The sequence below is a fragment of the Miniopterus natalensis genome, chromosome 10 (assembly GCF_054644295.1).
Source record: "Miniopterus natalensis isolate mMinNat1 chromosome 10, mMinNat1.hap1, whole genome shotgun sequence".
In the NCBI taxonomy this organism is placed as follows: Eukaryota; Metazoa; Chordata; class Mammalia; order Chiroptera; family Miniopteridae; genus Miniopterus; species Miniopterus natalensis.
In genome coordinates, this window is record NC_142090.1 from 1,612,544 (window position 1) to 1,635,034 (window position 22,491).

Genomic DNA, 22,491 nt, shown 5'->3' on the forward strand with positions numbered 1-22,491 from the left:
GAGAACAAAGACCCTCATTGAGGGAGTCATTAGAACAGTGTAGAGAACCGCTCAACAGCGGGAACACGACACAAACATACAGTGCATCCTGAACAAGGCAGGGGTTGCGACACCAAAACCCACCCGTGCCCATGCAGTCGAAAATCCATGTATAACTCTGGCCTCTGCCAAAACTTAACAGTCATCCTTGGTACCCATGGGAGGCTGGTTCCAGAAACCCTGAGAATACCACAATCCACAGACGCTCAAGTCTCTCCTATAAAAAGGCCTAGCACAATGCATAGATAGAGTCTGTCCTCTGCATCTGCAGATTCCCAACCACAAACCAAAAATACTGTTTTTGATCCATGGTTGGTTGAATCTGTGCTAGGGATTCAGACTGCCAACTACACATTTATCAAAAAAAGTCCGTATATGTGTATCCGTGCAGTTCAAACCATGTTGTTCCAGGGTCAATTGTACTTTTAAATTCTCCAGTAGCCAAATTTAAAAGGTAAAAACAAGCATGAAACTTTAACAAGTGAAACTTAAAAACATTTTATTTAACCCAGAATATCCAAAAAATACCACCATAGCATGTAATCAGTGCAAAAAATATTAGTATTTTACATTTTCCCCTATACTAAACATATATTTTGCACACACAGCATGCTCCACATCTCTTTTTTTTAATCCTCAGGGGAGAATGTTTTTTTAATTGATTTTAGAGAGAAAGGGAGGGAGAGAAAGAGACAGAAACATCGATGTGAGTGAGGAACGTCCATCAGCTGCCTCCCATACATTCCCTGACCAGGGACTGGGGACTGAATCCACAGTCTGGGTATGTGCCCTGACCAGTAATGGAGCCTATGACCCTTCAGTGCACATGACAACACTCCAACCAACTAAGCCACACCAACCAGGGCTCATACCTTATTTTTAAATTTACTTTTATTATTTGGAAAAGCAAAGACCTGAAATTAAAGTTTTTCATCTCAGATGCATACACATGCAGCAAAGAGACCTGAGAAGCACCAGCACACAGATACCTCCCCAGAAAGTCCACCTAGGGAGCCAGGGGATATAAACACCAACAGAGACCCTGCAATGTTTCTAGCCTCGGGCTGGAATTAACCAAAGAAGTTCTTACTAAGTAATAATACATCAATTCCTACTAAATGCTACCGAACAGGACAGGTGCTTTATAGACCCAGGAACGGAAGACGTTAAAGACAGAGTCCTTGAGGAGTTGGCTCCCAGGAGAGCATGAGGAGCTCCAACCCCTGGCCTGGGAAACTGGCCAAACTGTTTTTAATGAAATGACTATTTAGAGTCTCTGGAATTGACCCTAAAGGCATACATCAAATGAAAAACAATTATTCAAGAAATTAATTAAGGTGAACTAGACATTCACAGATAAACAAAAACAGAAAAAGACAAATTCTAAAGAAACTATGATTAAAAAACCAAAGCAGGGCATGATGATAGTATTGCATCAAATAGAAAAATTATTAACAAGAACCAAAAGAAAATTCTGGAATTGAAAAATACCTGAATGAAAAACTCACTAGGGGGCTCACCAGTATATATGAACTGGGAGAAGAGCCCATGAACTTGAAAATAGATCAACAGAGACTGTCCAGTCCAAAACACAGGTGCACACAGAACACTGTGTAGCATGCACATGAGGCCTTAAAACAATTCTTAATAAATTTTAAAAGGTCAAAATCATGCAAAGCATAGTCTGTAAAATAAAATTAGAAATCAATAAAAAAGAAAAACTGGAAAATTCACAAATACATGGAAATTAAACAGCACACACTTCATCGACTAACAAGTCAAAGAAGAACTAACTAGGGAAATGGGAAATGCTTTGAGACAAACGAGCACAGGAGGCAGCAAAACTGGTACTTGGAGGGAAATTTATGGCTGTAAATTTTTTCCTAATTACTAAATGTAAGCAACTAATTCAAGTTTTGTGGTTTTTTTAATCTGCAGGTCATACTTTGACAAGCAGCCAAAGTATGACCTGTGAGAAAAGCAAACAGAATCAAAATACCTACTTTCACTGCTTTCCCTTCTACCTCCTGCTGGACTTCAGGTCAATGCCACATATTTTACACTTGTTTTCTAAAGGGTTTCTATGTTCCTTTTCCTTCCCCCACCAGATTATATACTTCCTGAAAATGGGGAGCATTCCCTATCTATGAAAACATGAACAAAAAGTTTTGCTTATGGCTTCACATTAGTAGACTGTGAAGGAATTAATACTTAGTCACAATCAGCCTTGGCAGATAGTGCCAATAAATTACAGCACCCAATTCTGCTGAAGCCAGAAAACCCTACACCAAGCTAGCTAATAACAATCACCTACAAACACTGCTTAAAACTGTAAAATCCTTGGCCCCATCCTGATCTGATTTGGTGGGCTCTATTTTTTTATTTTTAAAACTTCCCAGTAATTCTGATAGACAGCTAGGGTTGGAAATCCCTGTGGCCTGAATCAAAAGCTATCAATCAGAGCAAACCCTCCAGAAGAAAACCTAACTGCCATCTTGCCACATAAATACTTTCTGGAGTGAGTTAAATCCCACAAAAGTCAAAATTAGAGGCCAGGGTCATGCAAAAATAATTAAAATAAATACTTCTCCAAAAGAGACACCCCCCCATAACATATCCAAAAGAAAAAGGCTATAAAATTATTCCAAAATAAGGAAGTGCAAATTAAGCAACAAAAACACAGACTCAAACTGAGGCCATGAAATCTGTTCCCTTTATTTATTCAATGATTATTTCTTGAGCACTTAATGTATTCCAGGCATCATTCTACACACCTGACATACAGGGGAGTCCAAGACAACAAAAACCTCTACCCTCCAGTAGGTTGCCGTCTAACAGGGAGAGACAAACAGTAACCCCTATACATACATATGTAATCTAACTTAAGGTCTTTACTGGGAAAATAGAACAGGAGAGTAAAGATAGAAAGTGAGGAGGGACGTGAGTGGGACCTAGATGTGGTTGCTTTATGCAGGTGCAGTCGGTTCTCCCAGGCAGCTCTGGCTGGAAATGCAGGGAGCTGGAACAGCTGGTGAAGGGGGCTATTTACAATAAAGGTGTGTTTGTTTTTTAATGTGGAAGCACACTGACCACGTGTAGGTGTACACACTGAAGAGATAAGTGATTCCAGGGGAGGGTGAAGAAAGGTGGGAATAACTACTGGGAGTGAGGGGCTTAGAAGGCAAAGAGCTGGGACTCTGAGCTTGGAGTGACTTATTGGAAAGTGAAGTTTGTGTTGAAAAGGCAAGTGGAGGCCTCTATTTTCTGAAGAAGAAAGCAATCTCATCTCCTGACACAGAGTGAACAGGGAAAGTTGTAAAAGCAGCGCAGTGAGATATCGCTACAGCAGCAGGTGGGAAGAGGGAAACATACAATTCCCAAAAGAAGTTAGGGTGGTGGCAAACGTGGGCAACCCTGTGCTTGGACAAAGGCATGTAAAGCAAAGGAAAGACCACACCTAATGAAGCAAAAGCAAGAACATCCTCTCTCTCCCCCAGAATATAAGACAAGAACCTCGTGCCTCTCTTTATTCTTCTCACATTTTCTGCAGTCATTTCTCTTCTGTCCTCCATAGTCAGACCCTTTTTCGTATCTGTCATTCTCAGCAGAAGCACGAGAACAAACTGTGTCCACATTAGCCCAGGGTTCTCAAGGAAGAGCAGTGCATTCCTGAAGAACCTGGAACTTGGATTAGAATCTTTAAAGATTAGCTTGGAACACGGTTCTAGCAACTGTCTAGTCTAAGGGTGAGGAAACTACAGTCCGGGCCACCTGTTTCTGTCCAGATTTGGCCACTGACTGTTTACATACATAAGTGTCTACTGGAACATGGCATGCCAATTCAATACGTACTGTCTACAGCTGCTTTCAAGCTGCATGGGCAGAGGAACTGCAACAGAAGCCATGTGATCCACAGAGCCCACTTTGGGCCAATACAAAGTTTGCCAATCTTTGCTCTAGTCCAGTGATTTTCTCATCTCATGGCACAAATAAACTAATTACTAAAATTCTGCACAACACCAAAAGATACATTTTTTGCCAATCTGACAAAAATAGGTATAATTTTGATTGACTTCAAAAAATAATTAGCCCTGGCTGGTTTGGCTCAGTAGTTAGGGCGTCGGCCCGTGGACTGAAGGGTCTCGGGTTCAATTCCAGTCAAGGGCATGTACTCGGTTGCAGGCTTGACTGGGGCGTGTGCAGCAGGCAACCAACCCATGTGTCTCTCTCACATCAATGTTTCTGTCTCCTTCTCTCTCCCCCCTCTACTCTCTCTGAAAAGCAATGGGAAAGATATCCTCAGGTGAGGAATAAAATAAGATAAATACACTTTTTTGCTCCAAAGTGACTTTTTAAAATATCAGATACCTGTATTTGTACATAAAGATTTCTGGTATCAAGAATTAACCAACCAGATGCAACCTTATGCAACGTGACCAATAAGATGCAACTCTATGACCTATATATTTATGGTTCGAGACAGGGCGTTCACATTGATGGCTACTGTTGTTAGCTGCTGTCATTTTTTTATTTGACAACCTAAGGGAAAAGAGGTCAATGTGCTGACTAAATAGGAATAATATGACAAAAATAGGTATAATGTAAAACAGTGCATGTGTGAAAAATTCTCCCAGCACAAGGTTGAAAATCGCTGCTCTAGCCTCAAGGTTCTCATCCTCCTTTCTTTTGCCTCAACACCATTCTCATGTATTCTAAATCCCTCCATATCTTACTGTTAAGAGATCCAGACCCTTTAAATAGAGCTAGAAAAAAGGATCGGGGCAATATTCGAGAACTTTGAAATAAGCTATTAGCCCCACAGAACAACTTTAAATTCTGGGTGGTCAAGCAAAATTTCCAGAAAGAGCCCTCCACATCATGTTGCTTGAAAAGTAACTTATCATTGTTTTAAAACCTCTCATAGGGCCCCTGGACAGGTCGCCCCTGCATGAACTTCAGGTTTTGTTTACGCAGTGTAGTGCACAGGCCATGTTTGTCTTGCAACTGACTTTCCTCTTCCTGCGTTGGGGAATCAACGGCAGCAGGAGGCCTGACAGACAGCAAGGCTCTGCCACCCAACATGGAAGCTGTCCCAGCTGGACCGAGCTCCTGGTCATCCTTGGCAGCCTGAAGAGGATGTGCCGTCTGAGCCTGGCCAGCTGAGTGTTCCCACCATGACTTAGGATCTACAGGAAGTGAGGACCATCCCTCTTTTTAAAAAATGAATGCTTCTAAAATACTAAAGACCAGCCCCTGAACTGGTGAAGTTTAAGAAATGGACAAAGCCCTTCCAGCCATCTTTTTCCTCCCACAGACCGAGTGACAGTGGTGTTTGCTGTGGTCACTGTGCTCCCGAGGTGGGGAAGAGAAAGTCAGCAACGCACTTCCCGGGGACTCCTTCCCTGCTGCTGAGTTAGTCTCAGGGCAAGGTACTCAGGAGGCTTGAGCCACAACCACTACAGCTGTCCTCCGGAGGCAAAGGCAGGACACACACACACACAGCGAAGGGAGGCTCTCAGAGGTCAGGGAGCTCTTGCAAACCAGGTGCAGCATCTGGGCTTGTAGGAGCTGTGACAGTCAGCGGTGGCTTCTCAAGTCTCAATACCATCAAAAGTCAGCTCCTCCAGGGCTGCAGAATGAGCTTCCCTACGTCCTCAGTCACAAGGACTTGCAGGCAAGGTCCTGGCATCAGGCTGGCATAAACAGAGAAGGTTTTCCTGAGCACCGCACCTCCAGCCCTTCCAGGAGTTGTAGAAGCCTGATTCCTGTATTAAAACCCCCCAAACCTGGAATGCGTAGCACAGCTCCTGTTCTCCTGACAAAACCCAAATAATGCCAGCACCACCGACGAGCTGAACACAGGTCCACTCTACTCCAAGTTAGCATTTTCACATTCGTTTTCTCATTTAATCCATCCCAAATCCTCCTCTGACAGATGTGAAAACTAAGACTAACCAGAATTAGTAAATAGCAAACCCAGGTTTCAACTCAGATCTACCAAGTACACAGCTCTTGAATTTATTTAGGAAGCAACCTCGGTAACACAGCCTCTGATTTCCTATGTCAAAATATTACCGAGCAGTCAGGACTTCCTCAAATTTAGGTAGGAAGGTCAATTACCCAGGGTATCTACTAAATCACGCAGACAGAACCACTCTGACATACAGGCTGCAATCTAGTGGCCTACAAGACATATGCTCTCTTTGAATTATGTTTTTTTAAATTATTATTAATCAACTTAGTTGCCAATATTTTAAAAGCCAAATTATATGTAAGTATAGAGTTCCATTTTCTCTCGAAAAAGACGGAAAATATCGAAGTATCTAGAACAGTGGACCCAAATTTACCATAGTTAAATCAGCTGAAGATGAACAGCAATTGGCCAAACAGGAAGAAGATTCCCGAGTTTGTAAGAAATGTAGCGAGAGAGGGAGTGGCAGCAGAGCCTCCTGGGAGAAGGAACTGTCGGGCCTCGCTTCTCCAGTCTGTTCTCCTCATCTTTTACTTGATTATGAACTACCAAGGTACCTATCCTTCCAAAAGAATCTCAAGGAACTGTCTAACTATTCTTAAGGGTTTTTTTAATATAGATCAGTCAAAACCCAATCATGAGTTTCACAAGGTGAGAACAGAGAAAATGAAAGGCAGAAAAACAACAGTAAGAAAATTGCACAGAACTGAGGGATGAGTATTTCCAGACTAAAGCATCGACCAAATGCACGGCATAATAAAGACAAAAAGACCTATGCCAATGACATTTTGGAACACGGGAGGAGGAAAAAACCGTCACACAGAAATAAAGAACTGTCATCAGACTTCTCAACAGAAGTGGACAGAACACACACAGTAATACAACCAAAAATCTAAGGAATATGCATTCAAATCTACAGTTCTAGACCTAACAAATCATCACTCAACTACAAAAATAAGGTAAGAATTTGTTCAGAGATACACGGGTCTCAAAAAATTTACCTTCAACACACCCATTCTTAAGAAGCTAAAGTGTTTTATTTTATGTTAATTATTTTGAAATAGAGCACAGAATAATTTTTCCAGAGAAATTTATCAGCATTATCAGTGAATTTAAAAACCTAAACAGACAATAATGACAGAAGGAACTGAAAAGTAACTTAAAGAGGAACCAGACCAAACAGGCTTTACAGACTAGAGTTCTTTCAACATTTAACAAAGAGATCTTTACACTGTCCCAAAAACTTCACACTCATTCTAGGAAGCTACGTATCTAGTAAAAAACAGGATAGCACATGTGCACAAGTACAAAGGAAGACAACTATAAAGCACTCTCTCACAACCCTAAATCAACCCTAAAATGAAATCCACAATACAGCAAAAAGAACTAAACATGCAGAGCAAGGTTTTGAATCCAAGAACATGGGGCTGGTTCAGCTTTGGAAGTCTATCAATACATTACACTACACTAACAGGTGAAAGAAAGGGCCTCATCAATCACCTCAATAAAGGCAGAGAAAGCATCTGGTAAAATTAAAAACCCAACTCAAAAAACAAATTTTCTTAGCTAAACAAAAATATCAGAAACCTACAGCAAACACCATACTCAACAGCAAGAATACTCATTAAACTCAGGACAAGATGGCAAAACAAAGACACCTGCCATCACCCGTATTATTCAACATTACAGTGCAGGGCCTGATAGTGAATGCTTCCGGGCAAATATAAGAAAAAGAAATGAGATACAAATATTAGAACAGAAGACACTGCAGATATGACTGTCAAACTAGAAAATCTAAAGCACCAAACTATTAAAACAAGATTCTAATAAGCCATGTGTATGTATATAATTCAATTACCAAAAAATCCCACAAAACTTTCCTACAGATCAGTAACAAATTTGAGAATGTAACAGGATAAACAAAACTATACCATCCACAATAAAAACAAATATAAAATATCTAGGAATTGAACAAACAAAAAAATGAAAGAACTATAAAAAAGAAAACTGTACTAATGTAAGTTCCATTCAAGGAGGAATCTGTGTGGTTTGTCGGGTATGCATCCAAACTCTTAGGTAAATGCCTGGCACAGAGTAGATATTCAATGAACCGGTGGTATATGACTGATAGACAAAAAAGAACTTGACAAAGACATTCTTACTATTGGATGAAAAAACCCATATGGTAAAAACACCAATCACTCCCAAGTTATGTTAATAAACCCAATACAATCCTAATAAAAATTTCAGACTTCTTTATAGAACGTGAATGAAGATTCTGAAGTTCATTCTTTAAAAAATGCAAAGGGCTAATCAAGAAATTTCTTTACTCTGGCCGGTGTGGCTCAGCAGTTGAGCATCAACCTATGATCCAGGAGACCGCGGTTCAATTCCTGCCCGGTCAGGACACATGCCTGGGTTGTGGGCTGGATCCCCAGCAGGGAGTGTGCAGGAGGCAGCCGATCAATAATTCTTTCTCATCACTGATGTTTCTCTCTCTCTCTCCCTCTCTTCCTCTCTCTGAAATCAATAAAAATATATATGCTAAAAAAACTTTCTTTAAAAGAACATGCTGTTTAATAAACACACAATGAAGCAATAATTTTTAAAAATTATGTGAACCTAATGTATTAAAAAGGTGAAGTCAATAAATCATATTAGAACTGTGAGAAGCCCCAAATTCACACCACACCCAAAATAAAATCCCATATGGAATAAAAGATAAATGAAATATTAAAAAGCAGCCCTAGCCTGTTTGGCTCAATGGTTAGAGTGTCAGACTGCGGACTGAAGGATCTCAGGTTCAACTGGGTCAAGGGCATGTACCTTGGTTGCAGGCTCCATCCCCTGCCCAGTCCAGGGGCCGGGCCCATGGAGGAGGCAACCAATCGATGTCTCTCTCTCACATCGATGTTTCTCTCCCCCTTCACTCTCTCTGAAAAGCAATGGAAAGAATATCCGTAGGTGAGGATTTAAAAAAAAAGGGGGGGGCATAGGAGCATAAAATATTAAAGCATACAGGGACTCTTGGCATGGCAACACCATTATGAAAAAAAACTTGTATGAAACTTAATTTCACTAGAGATGGAAATATAAGTTACAACACTGAGGCTATTTTTCTGTCTCGAGATTATAAAAAATATAAAAAACCCTTCGAAAATGTATGGGATATGGGGTGCTCTCATACATTACTGATGGAGAGGATAACGGGGTACCAGCCATTCTGAGGACAAGTTGACAACAGCTATCAAAATTGTAAACATATGTAATTTGCACTTGCAGCGTTATCTATCCTCCAGAAGGACCTCAGCACACCAACCCGTCTGCAGATGTCCGGTGCCGCATTTTCCACAGCGGTGAAAACGGAGAAAGACCGAAACAGTTCAACAACGGGGGGGCCAAAACGCGCCCCTACCGCAGACGCGGGAGCTCCCGGCCTACCCTGAAGTGCACGAGGCGACCGCGCCACCGCGTGCCACGCAGACCACGCGAGGCCGCCGCCTGGAAATGTGCACGGCGTCGAGCCAAACGGGGCTCCCGGAGACGGCGGGCGTTTCACTCCTGACTCGCTCGCGTGGCAAACGCTCGCTGAACGGACAGCCCCGGCCGGGGCCGCGGGACACAGGGCTCCGAAGAGGGAGGCTGCTCCCGTCCGCGTGGGGCCGGGCTGGCGGACCCCGGGGAAGGGAGATTACAAAGCAGAGCAGAGCACTAAATAGCGCCCGCAACCGGAGTTAAGCGTCTGGAGAAAACCCAGAGCCAGAGAACCTCAGGGCAGGGAGGGAGGCAGGGAGGCCCGCAGGAGGCGGCGGACATACTTGACACCGACCGAAAGCCAGGGCCGCCGCCCGGCGGGAGCACGGCCAGGGCAGGGGGTGCTGGCCGGCCGGCTGGGCTTTTTTAACCCTCCCCCGAGGATACTTTCTCCACTGAATTTGAGAGAGGGCGGGAGGGAGAGAGAAGCGAGGATGGGAGAGGGACACGTGGGCCGGTGGCCTCCCCCACACACCCGACGGGGCCTGGGCCGGAACCTGCGCCCCAGGTGCGTGTCCTCGCTGGGAACCGAGCCCCTGGGCCTTCGGGCCCGCGGGCCGGCGCGCTGACCACCGAGCCGCACCGGCCAGGGCAGGGGGACCCTCGAGGGACAGCGAGCGGGAACGGAAGCGGAAGCAGCGATTCCCACACTTCCGGCCGCGGCGGCCGCGCCGAGGACACCGGGAAGCTTCGGACGCCTGGGTCCCGCTCGCCGGCCTCTCCCGCTGCGGAGTCAGAAGTCCAGGAGCCCGAGGGGCTGCGCGCGGACCGGGCTGCCAGGCCCAGCTCTGAGACCCCCCAAAAAACACACACAACGCACCACTGGCCCCCCGGCCGGCGCAAGTGAGGAAGGGAGAACCACGGGTTTCAAAGCTGAGCTCGGAAGATCGAACACGCAAACATAAAATAAAAAGTAAAATAATAAAATAAAATAATAAATAAAATAGTAAAATAAATAAAATAATAAAATAAAATCCTGACTTCAAAGGGGCAAGCAGCGGATCCCGTCGCCAAAGGTTCTGACCCCTCGGCCAAGACGCCAGGCTGGGTGACACGGCCGAAGGGAGGCTCCGGACACGACGCGCGTGGGGTCTACTGTTTCCATGGCGACCGGGCCTCCCCGGAGCCCGCCGACGGGTCTCCTCCGTCAAACTTCCCGTTATCCTTAAAAAGTCTCTTCAGAGTCTTATCCGGTTTTGACCCGCGTTTAAAAATTAAAAAACAAAACAAAGGACAACTCAATCGATAAAACGCGGCTTCGCCAGAAAGCGCCTTTCCGAGGGGCGGGGGCGGGCGTCCCGTCACAGCCGCCGCCGCTCGCCGAGGAGGCGGCCGGGCCCGAGCGGCCGCCCGGGGCCCGCTCGCTCCGTGGCGACGCCGACACGAACCGCTACCCGGCCCCCACCGGGCGGGCGGTCCCCTGAAAACACGCCCGGGAGGTGACCTTCGGGAGCGCGGCCGTGTCCCCGGGCCCCTCGCGAGGGTGGCCTCCAGCTCCGCTCCGTCCCGGGCTCCACACCCACCCGACGGCCGGGCCCCGCGGCGACACCCCCGCCCTCCAGGGGCAGGCCGGCCGCCCCCCATCCCCGCCGCCGCTCCCCGGGCTGGAGGGGGCTCCGTGCGGAGACACGACGACGGCGGCGGGGCCCGCGGGGGCCGCGGGGACGCGACCGGCCCGGCGGGCGGCTCACGTACCTGCAGCGCCGGCTCCTCCGCCCGCTCCCAGCGCGGCCGCCATGCTGCCGCTGCGCCCGGCTTCAGCCTCGCCCCGCCGCGCCAGCTGGGGGCCCGGAGGCCGGCGGGCGGCGGGCCGGGACGGGCGACGCGACGAGCGAGGCGGCGGGTCCCGGCGGCTCGGCCCTGCCCGTCCGCAGGAAGAAAACAACAAACTACCGCAACATGGCCGCCGCCTCGCCGCCGCCGCGGTGCACGCCGGGAGGACGGCGGCCGGAAGGCGCGGCGCGGGCCCGCCCCTCGGAGGCCGCGGCGCCCCGAGCCTCCTCCTCCGAGGGCGGGAAAGACACGGCCGGGCGGCCGGGCGGGGGCCCCGCTCGGATCTACAAACCCCAACGTGTAAAGCGGGGCCGCGGGGGAGGCTGCCGACGGTACTTTGGTCCTCGGCTCTGTCGTAAGCGCTTTGCAGCAGTGGGGGCGCTGTGCTTTACGGCAGGCGGGTCTCCCGTTGACGGCGGGAACGAGTAGGCCGCGCGTACGGCGGCGGGGCCCGAGTTTAGTTTCAGCGTCTGGACAGGGAGGCGGGAGCTGGGGCGGGAGGAACTGCGGCCGGGACGGATACGAAGGGAGAGCGCGGTCCGGCGCCCCGTCCGTCAGTCCGGCCGAGCGTGGCCGCGCATGCGCGCGGCTGAGTCTTCGCCCCCGCGCATGCGCACCGCCGGGTCTGCGCTGGGGCAGGTGCGGCGGCGGTGGAGCAGGTGCGCGGGCCCCGGTGCACCTGCCCTGCTCTCGGCGCCGCCCTGAGACCCGGTTAGATACCGGGTTTTAAGTAAGAGCCGGCGTTTGCATTTCTGAGCAGCGAGCAGCTCCTGAAACGAGACGGTTATAAGTGACATGAAATAAAGGGGAGTGGACCAGGCAGTGATCAGGGAAAGCTGAGAGCTCCTGGGCATCAGGCGCCCAAAGAAGGCTCGTCTGAGTCGGCAGCGGGGAGCGGGGGGTGCGGGGGTGAGCACCATCGGGTCTGCAAACACACACAAGCTGCACGCGTTGATGCCGCCACAGTGAGCGCGGGGGTGACGGGGAAAGGAGAGGGTCCTTTTAAATAGAAAGAAGGCTGCGCAGAGGCTCAGAGACGTCAGGTGACTTGTGTGATGGAGACCTGGAAGCGGACCCTGCGGCGGCGGGAGTGTTCGGATGCGCTGGAAAAGTATGCAAGAGCCAGAAGGCATTTTTCTGCAGCTATAGGGAGTTCCGGACGGTTTTAAGAACAGAAGTCCCATTGTAAGATTTGGGTTTTAGAAAGAGGCTCTGACAACACGAGAGAGAATGGGGAGCAGGGAGAGGCGCGAACTGGAGGTGTTCACGCCAGCTAATGACAATGGCAACAGTCCCTGCAGGAGATAGGTCCCTGGATGGATAGAGAGAGGGGCGGGTGAGGAAACAGTGTAGCAAGTGTTAATGGTAGCGACAAAGAACAAACAAAAACTCAGAGACAACCTTCTGGTGGTTACCACAGGGCAAGGGGGTAGAGGGAGGTAGAAAGGGGTAAAGGGGATTAAATATATGGGGACAGAAGGAGATTTGACTTTGGGTGGTGAACACACAATACAAGATACAAACGATGTATTAGAATTGTATACCTGAAACCGATGTAATTTGATTAACCAATGTCACCCCCAACAAATTTAATTTAAATTTTTTTAAAGGAAGAGTTTAAATTTTTAAACTTGACTTTTTAAAATCAATCTTTTTCAAATATTGGATTAAGAAGGGCTATATCCTGGGCAAGCGGTTCCAAATCCAATACATCCAGTTTGTGTGGTGGGTGGGTAGCAGATACACTTAAAGGAATTTCAGAAATAGAGTAGAACGGCCAAAAAACAAAAAAGGAATGATAGAATCTTGGTGGCCAAAAGAGTGTTTACTTTGAAACTTTTCCAACTTTTATATATATTTGAAATTTTTAATAATAAAACATTTGAAAAAATTAGTATTCCTGGTTTTATAACTAATGTAATACTCATCTAAAAATTTATAAATTGTTTTAAAACAACTTAGTTTGATTCAGCTACATGTAATCTCTACAAAATAACAATACGCTTAGCAAGCAAAATCAAATAACTGTCTCCATCACAAAGAACATGAACACACCCAGACTTTTTTTTTAAATTGATTTTTAGAGGGAAGAGGGAGAGAGAGAAACATTGACCTGAGAGGGAAACATCCATCAGCTGCCTCCTGCATATGACCCAACCGGGGATCAAACCTGCAACCCGGGCATGCGCCCTGACCAGGAATAGAACTGCCGACCTTTCGGTGCACGAGACATTGTTCAACCAGCTGAGCCACGCCGGCCAGGGCTAGCACACGCAGATTTAAAATGGCTTGCACACCTAATTACTTTCCCTTATTTTTGAACTATGGAGGTTGGAATTCTTAACTCAGAAGATTTTTTCAGGATGGTTCCACTGTTGACCTCCAGAAGGATGCTTCAAAAAAGCAAATTCACAAAGCTGAAACCACCTCATAGATACTTTGTCGCCCTGTTATACTTCAGGAAAGGCATGTATCTCAATTACAAACCACCTGAAACTAAGTTTCCCTAAGACTAGAGCCTCTAAACTTTTTTGATCCAACACCCATTGGAAAAACATTTGAGCATAGACACCAAATATTTGAAGATCCTAATAAATTATTGTGAGTAAAGGTTTAATAAACCCATTTTTCCTCTCTACCGACAAATATCCTTTTGGGCTGACTTTCTTCTACCTGGCTCTAGAAACCTGAGGAAGGTGGAATGTCAACTGTGTTATAAAATAACATTGTTTGTGTCACAAATGCCCCCTGGCTGCTGCTGAACTGCTTCTGGCTTGAGAGGATTGAATAACCTCTAGACACCTGTCAGGAAGCCATACCCTTAGGCTCTCTTTTACCTGAGTGTGCAGATCTAATAAACTCAGGTAACCATTATAAGAAGTATTCGTTCCCCTGGGTTTCTAAGGGTTTCTAAGCCAGGGCAGCTCCCACACCCTAATCTTCTTGCACCTGAGTTGCATCTCGGGCGCCAAATAGCAGCTCGTATGAGCGGAGCTCATGCACACCCGGATGGTCGGCAGCGAAGGGCACCCGACACTGTCCTGCTAGCGCGAGGGGTTCTTGTCCGTCTTCCTGAATGAAGCCGCTGCCGAGTGTGACATCGTATGAATGTAAATGCCAGACCCGAGTAGACCTCCCAGTGAGCGCTTATGATTTCACACGCATCCTGCTGAAAATGTAACAGCTCGGCTTTGCTTATAGTTCAAAGGGAACCCAGGAGCTTTCCTCTTCTGTCAATATGATGGGCTGGAAATTCAGACCTGCGAGCAGCGCCCGCCTGTGGTGTAAGCCACTCAGGTCTACAGCGGTCAGATTACCGTTTTCCAAAATTACTCAAGTGAGTTCTTTTCCTGCCCACCGTTGTTTATTTGTAATACAGTCACGGTCTCGGGTTCTGTTTGTAGTTCACTGGGGTTCCTCCCTCATCTTTACTGATTGATTGACATGTGAAAACTCTGCTTGGCTCTAAAGTCAGAGCTATAGGAAGGGTGGAACCCCAGAGGGATTCCCTCGCTCTCCCTGAGCCCTGTGCCCACTCCCCTCTCTCCCCCTCACACTCCACCATCCCCTGTCGGTAACGATCTCATTTGTTCTGATTTCTCCTTCCTGAGTTTCTTTTTTGTTTGGGGTTTTTTTTGCACACATGATCAGATAACTCACATTTTTTATTTTTTCCCTTATTTCTTACGTGAAAAAAAATGCAACACGCACATGCACACACACACACACAAACACGGGTTGGCCCCTCTCTTTCGGGGAGTCCTGTGCTCTGTTTTGCCTCTTGAACCTGTCGGTGGTGTGTTCCTGCCCCTCAGGAAGGTGACGGCTGTGGGTCTGCCCCTTCTCCTGCTCTTTCCCTTGGATACTCGCCTCCACCGTGGGTGCTGTCAGCTCAGGTCGGGAGCCCAGAGAGCCCTCCGGGACTCTGAAGCTGTTGTGGGCAAGTCCCTGGTGGGGCCCCTCCCACTGCGATGCTCCCCACAGCGGGGGGAGTGCTCTGGAATGAGCCCTTTATCTCGGCAGCCCTCCCACGGAATCACGGGAACAGATGGTTCCCGGGCAGTGCCAGGGCCACCTCACCCTCAGCCCGACCTGGACATGCGGCTGCAGGTCCCACACTGTCACACAGCACTCGGCCGCGGCCACGGGCCCCACTTACCTGTGAAACCTCGAGCTAGGGCTGAAGTCTTCTAAGGAGCGCAGAGGGGAGAGAGGGGGTCACTGGAATTGCAATAAGCACTTTCAAGGTGGCCCACAGCAGTGTCCACGGCCCGGGTGGTGTCGGGAGAGCAGAGGGAGGCAGGAAGCACGCTGCGCATAGGGAGGTAATCCTGTCGCCCCGGGCACTTGGGGAGCTTAAAGCAGCCCTGCCTGAGGGGCTGGGCCCAGGTCTGGGCTCCCAGGTGATATTAGGGTGCAAAGACGGGCAGGGCAACCCTGGGAGGGTCTGCTCTCAGCCTGAAGCCAGCTGCTTGCTCACACAGTGGCAGGGAGCCGTATCAACCTGCAGTCTCCCCAGAAAGGCCCAGCAGGCGGGGGTCAGGCTGCAGGGTCGCACCAGGGGTCCTGAAGGCCCAGCATGCAGAGACCCACAGTGTGGGATTCATCCCTCCTGCCTTGCCCGGAGCACAGAGCAGCAGAGGGGGGGGAGAAACAGGAGACCCCGGGCCTCCCCTGTGGGTTAAGTAACAGTTTATAAAAACCGATCCTCTTTGAATAATTCCTACTTTATTTTATTTAACCTAATTGTAGTTTTGTGTTGTTGTTGTTTTTTTTTTTTTTTTGGTCTAAGATGAGAAAATAAGGTATCTTTATTTTTATTTTAAAGAAATGGCGGTTTGAATCACACAGAAGGCCATAAATAGTATAATCAGGAAAGCTGATCAGACACAGTGGGCTTTCATTTAACCAGCCTGTGGCCTCAAACAAGTCACATCCCTGCTCTCTGCCTCCCTGTCCTCAGACTTAGGGGAATGGTAATAGGTCCAGTCTCCAGGGCTGTGGAGGGGATTAAATGAGTTAGTGCACTTAGGTTGTACCTGGCATTGGCTAGGGATTGATCAGTGCCAGCAGCTTGATTACTCCCATCATCACCACCAGCAGCATCTCCACCATCACCACCATCACCATCATCACCACCACCACCACCACCACCATCACAATCATCACCACCACCATCACCACCATCATCACCATCACCACCACCACTATCATCATCACCATCACTATCACCACCATCACCACCATCACCACCATCATCACCATCACAATCATCACCACCATCACCATCACCACCATCACCACCATCACCACCACCATCACCAACATCACCATCACCACCATCACCACCATCACCGCCATCACCACCATCCCCATCACCACCATCACCATCACCACCATCACCACCACCATCACCACCATCACCGCCATCACCATCACCACCATCACCACCATCATCACCACCATCACCACCATCACCGCCATCACCACCATCCCCATCACCACCATCACCATCACCACCATCACCACCATCACCACCACCATCACCACCATCACCGCCATCACCATCACCACCATCACCACCACCATCACCACCATCACCGCCATCACCATCACCACCATCACCACCATCATCACCACCATCACCACCATCACCGCCATCACCACCATCCCCATCACCACCATCCCCATCACCACCATCACCGCCATCACCACCATCCCCATCACCACCAACATCACCACTACCTCCACCTCCACCCCCCAGCTATTGCTAGCAGTGTGCACACTCTGAATTAGTCTGACAGCGTGCAAATAGCAGTGAAGTTCAAACAGCTGATTAGTACCAAGCAATGGATCAGAATCCGTTTCCTGACTCACATACTCTTTCCATGGTACCAGTGATTCACTTGGTCTGGGCTTATTTAAAATACAAACTCCTGGGTCCTTCCATTAGTTAGTCTATTTCAGTGGGTCTTGAACAGAGCCTGGGAATCTGCAATTTTAGAAGCATTATAAGTGATTCTACTTCAGATGTTCCTTGAGCTCGAACTTTGAGAATCGCTGTACCAGCATGGGCCTGGAGGAAGAGGGCATGGGTAAGACCCAGAACCTTGTGCCACCTCCCCTAGACCAAATACAATGCACAGCCTGTCATTCATCCTAATTTGTAGAAAATAGGTAAGAAATGAACCCACCCACCCATTCATTTACCCGACATTCCATAAGTACCTATTTAATTCCTGCCCACTGCTGCTATTCCCGCTGGAATGAGTTAGTGGAGAAAAGGTGAAGGTCTGCCTGGCCAGGCGGCTCAGTTTGTTGGAGTGTCGTCCTGTGCACCAAAAGGTTGCAGGTTCAATTCCTGGTTAGGGCACATACCTAGGTTTTGGGTTCCATTCCCGGTTGGGGCGTGTATGGTAGGTAACCGATTGATGTTTCTCTCTCCTCCCCTTCCTCTCTCAAAACCAACAAAAACAAACAAATCACTTCTCGAACAGACTTCCTGAATGACTTAAGTTCAAGAACCGAGGTTCCACTGCAATTAGTGATGGAAACGGTCCTGTATCCAAAAATCCACAGGTAGCTTCGGGCAACAAACACCTCTGCTGTGACTCAACAAAGGGACAGGAAGCCTCACCTTTGCTGGATGGAAGTGAAGTTACCCATTGGTGCTGATGACATGGAGGGCAAGGGCGCCACCTGCAGGCTGCCTGGCTTAGGTCACCAGGCCGCCAGGACAGTTTTCTGACCTGTAAAAGGGGGTCATTGGAAGCCCGGGGGGCTTCATTGGGGTGGTGTAAGCATCCATAATGTGACAGAAATAAATGTGCTTTAAAATACAGTTGCTACACAAATGGGAAACAGGATATGTTAAAAAATTAATGACTAGTAGTTAGGATTTTATAGTGGTAAAATGTACGAACCGCACAATTTCCACTTTCACCACTCTGAAGTCTGCAGCTCAGCCCATTAAGTACGTTCGCATCGCTGTGGGGCCCTCACCACCACCCTCATCGCCATCACGTCCAAAACGTTTCCTCTCCCAAAAGTCAGGAACCCTCGTCCATGAAATGAAAAAGTATAATTCATTGTTTTTAGCCTACGGTTCTGAGTCCTGACAACTACATAGTCATATATCCTCCGTGTCAACCACGGTGTAGAATAGTCCCAGGGCTCCCCAGATTGCTCCCCCACCCCGGCCCCTGGCAACCCCTGAGCTGTTTTTGCCTTTATCTGGCCTTTTCGAGGATGTCACGTAAATGGGATCGCAGAAACGGGCTCACTCACGGTGGCATCTCCTAAGGGTGGCTTTCTCCGCTCAGCGCGTGGCGCGTTCGAGGCTCAGCTGCATTGCTGGGGGCTCCACGCGGATGGCATTTCACTGTGAACATGACCCCCGGTTCTGTTCTGCACCCGCCAGCCGATTCGGGTTGTGCCCAGTTGTTGAAGGTTAGGAGTAATTGCGATACACACTCACGTACGGGCTTTGGGGTGAACATACATGTTCCTCTCCTCCCGGTAAATAGGAGAGAACTTGCTGGGTCACGCGGGGGGCACGTGTTTACCTACAGGAGCTGCCTCGCTGGCTTCCCGAGGGGCTGGGTCATTTTGCATTTGCGACAGTCGGGTGGGAGGGTGCCAGTGCTCCGGATCCTCACCGGCACTTGGTATGGTGATGCGGGGGGGTTTGTTGTGGTGGTGGTGGTGGTTGCTGTTGTTAATTCTCACCCGAGGATATTTTTCCTATTGATTTTTAGAGAGAGTGGAAGGGAGGGAGGGAGGGGGAGAGAGAGAAACATTGATGTGAAAGAGAGACATCGACTGGTTGCCTCCCACCTGCACCCCAACCAGAGCCAGGGATGAAACCTGCAACCCAGATGTGAGCCCTTGACCAGGAATTGAACCCTTGACGCTTCCATGCTCGAGCCAAGGCTCGAACCACTGAGCCACACCAGCCAGGGCTGCTATGGACATTTTTAATGCTCTTGAGTCACTGGCTATAACCCCTCCCTCAAAAAGGCTGGATCGACTACGCCCTCTCCCACGGAACTTGTGATTAATACGTTTTGCGTGTGATCGCGTGATCGGGGAATCTCAGCAGAGACTTTCACTGTATCTGATTGCCGCTGAGGTCAAACACATTTTCCAAGGCTGAGCCCCCTCCGCAGCGGCCTGATTCGCCTGCTAGTCTTCTTACCTGCACCGTAGCATCTCTATTAGCGGGCGTCCCGAGGCATATTCACCTTTGGAAAGAAAACATCGCCTGGCCCTGTCAGCCTGACACCTTCCCCGCTTAGTCTAACGCGCGGAATGGGGGGAAAACGTATTCCCATCAATCTTGGTGCTGTCGGCCTCTTGATTTCTTGAAAAACACCAGAGAAACAAAGTAGAATTTTTGACCTTTGAATTCTCAATTACCAGGCCAAGCTTTCGAGACAATTAAGACATAAATATTCCTCATCGAGGATCTCGTTCTCCTCGGCCCGTGATTGACGCCTGGCGCGAAGGAGCGCGCTGATGGGCACGGCGCCGTCGGAGGAAGCAAGTGCTGATAGGAGACGGGTTGTCGGCTGTGTTTGGGAAGAAAACAGCAGCAAGAGAACATAATTTGCCGTTTTTGGATGTCCTGATGAGATCGAGGTGGGCACTTAGCATCGCCGGCCTCCCTCCTGGTGGTTGTCCCGTGTGAGCCTTGGGGATGGCGCCCACGGGCCACCACCAGCCCCACGCGTGGACAGCTCCCTGGGAAGGATCCGTTTCGGAACGTGGGCGGAGGTGATGTTTGCAGATTTAAGCCTGACTCCCATTTCTGGGTAAAATACGATGCATTATGTGAACATAAGCTGTTACAGGCCTGCTCATTGGGTTAATAATTGAATAAAAGCTCCCAAACCAGCCAGGTCCACAGCGATTCTCTAACCTTGTTTGTAAACAGCGCCAGCAGCCGGCCGCCTGGTGGCGATGGGGAGGGGGAGGAAGGCGATTAGAGAGTTTGTTGGTTCTTGTATGTGCCCTGCCCAGAATCAAACCCACAGCCTTGGCCTGTCGGGATGACACTAACCGACCGAGCTACCCTGCCAGGGCCCAAGGATTTGCAATTTTAAAAGATATTCCTGTTTGGACGGCCGAGTTCTCGACTTAATAGTTTATTCTGTCTAAGGCTGTTATTCTCGGGCGCTCCCAGTCCATCAAGTGGGTGTTCAAATCAAAACCACACAGAAGTGAGCTTTGGGGACTGAAGAGCCACATAAGCCTGGTGTTGCGACGTTTACGTTTTCAGTGCATGGGGAGCCCTTCTCGAGGGCCTGGCCACCAGGTAAGCTGTCGGGACCCTGAGACCCAGGGCAGTCAGCAAAGACACAGCCCGGTTGCTCAGTGCTGGCGGGCACTTGTGGGGTCACCTGTGTGGAAGCTCAAAGCTGACGTCCCCTCTCTCTGACTGTGTGTGGTGCCTCCACGGGGTGGGGACTGAGAAGCTCAGGGGACATAGTAGCCTTTAAGCAGCGTTTTTGCAATTAAGGAGCAGTCGTGACAGTGAGCCAGGAGCCTGCCTGCTTCGTGCCGTGATGAACCGGCCCCTCCACCTTCTGGAGAGCGGGCTCGACTGGCACTGTCAGCGGAGAGGCGCTGTGATCCCTGTAGACATGCTCCTTCCCGGGGCTGGGAGGTGAATGAGCATGTACATATTTCAGCTTGCAAAACGACTCTGAGTAATTGCAGAACAGTTTTGCATCTCCCTTGCTCCTGGAAGCTGCCACAGACACTAACACAGCCGTTTTCCGAGGCACCGGGGAGTTTATTGATCTAGGCGGACAAAAGACAGAACTATGAAAAATTACTCCGACAAGCATCCCTTTCATCTTCAGGTGGTACAGCACCCCTAACATCTGATTAAAACACGCTGCAACAAATAAAATCGCTTTTGGTTTAACAGCAGCCCTGGATGTAGCAATCCCATGGGAAAACCCTCCATGGATTCCCCCGAGGTTCTCAGTTCCAAGAACGCATGCTGGAGAGTCAGAAATTGGAGGTTGTAAAATCTTGAGCCTGAATTCTCGACCAATTTTTCCTTTGTTGCCCTTTTGCAACCACTGTTGCAATTTAGTTCATTGCAATTTGCAACATAGTTGCGATTTAGTTCATTGAATTGGTGCAATTGCACCATTGTTGCAATTTGGTTAATTGCTATTGTTGCAATTGCAACATTGTTGCAGTTCAGATGATCATTTCTCCTGTCTCCTGTTTCTCCTCCTGGGTACTATGCAACCAGGGTCCAGGCACCAGTTGCTCCAAGGGTTCCAGCTTCCCTGCAATCAAGGAAATGGGCTCAGATTGCGTGAGTGACTAGGGCAGAGGGGCAGGGATGGCAGAGCACAGGGGGAAGGACCAGGCTGCCCGGTAGCAACCAGGAGCTGATGCAAATGATGACCAGGCAAATTCAGCTGCTCCTGCCTTCCTCCCTCCCCTCCCGCCATCCTGAAGGTAAATGTCAGCCTGATGCCACAGATGTAGCTCTTTTTCAGGGACACACCCTATGACTTGTTCCAGTGGTTTGAAGGTAGAGAAACAGCCCGGGGACCTAGCCATACTTCCCAAAGGGAAATGAGGGTGAATATTGTTGAAATCACCTGGCCTGTCCCCTTGGGGAGGAAAGTGAGACCCAAGCTTCTGCATTCTGCAGAGGCTCCAACTGTCCCCTGTCCCCAGACCCCCCCTGAGAACTGCTATTGTTCTTTGAGTCTGTAAGGGGCCAGAAAATTGGTCAGAATTCAAATTAATAGTCACATCTTACTTCCCATATTGGGGTTGATGGAACCTTAATACCAAAGCCCCAAAGCCCTGAGATCAAGGAATGTTCACCACCCAGTGATAACTTGTTTCTTGCAAAACACTTTTTCTCATCAGGGATTGTGATTTTGTAATTTTTCCCCCTCTGAGGTTGTTTACTGAAATATATTTGTTTTTAGGAGGAGTTTGAATTCAGGATTATAAATCATATGACTCCTTTATTTTTCTTTATTTACTTTTTTAAATCCTCACCTGAGGATATTTTTTCCTTTGCTTTTCAGAGAGAATGGAAGGGAGAGAGAGAGACACTGATGTGAGAGACGCGTCGATTGGTTGCCTCCTGCACACACTCCTGTCCGGGGCCAGGGATCGAGCCTGCGACCGAA

At 48.6% G+C, this 22,491-nt stretch overlaps 1 protein-coding gene across 1 annotated transcript in view; it reads right to left on the minus strand.

The window, feature by feature from the left end:
• RBM33 (RNA binding motif protein 33) overlaps positions 1–11,293 on the minus strand; it is an 83,829-nt gene extending 72,536 nt beyond the window's left edge. Inside the window, exon 1 of the mRNA XM_087820905.1 lies at positions 11,240–11,293. Coding sequence (XP_087677031.1) covers positions 11,240–11,282 — 43 coding nt within the window. The 5' untranslated portion in view covers positions 11,283–11,293. The remainder of the gene's footprint in view (positions 1–11,239) is intronic.
• Between the last annotated feature and the right edge of the window lie 11,198 nt (positions 11,294–22,491).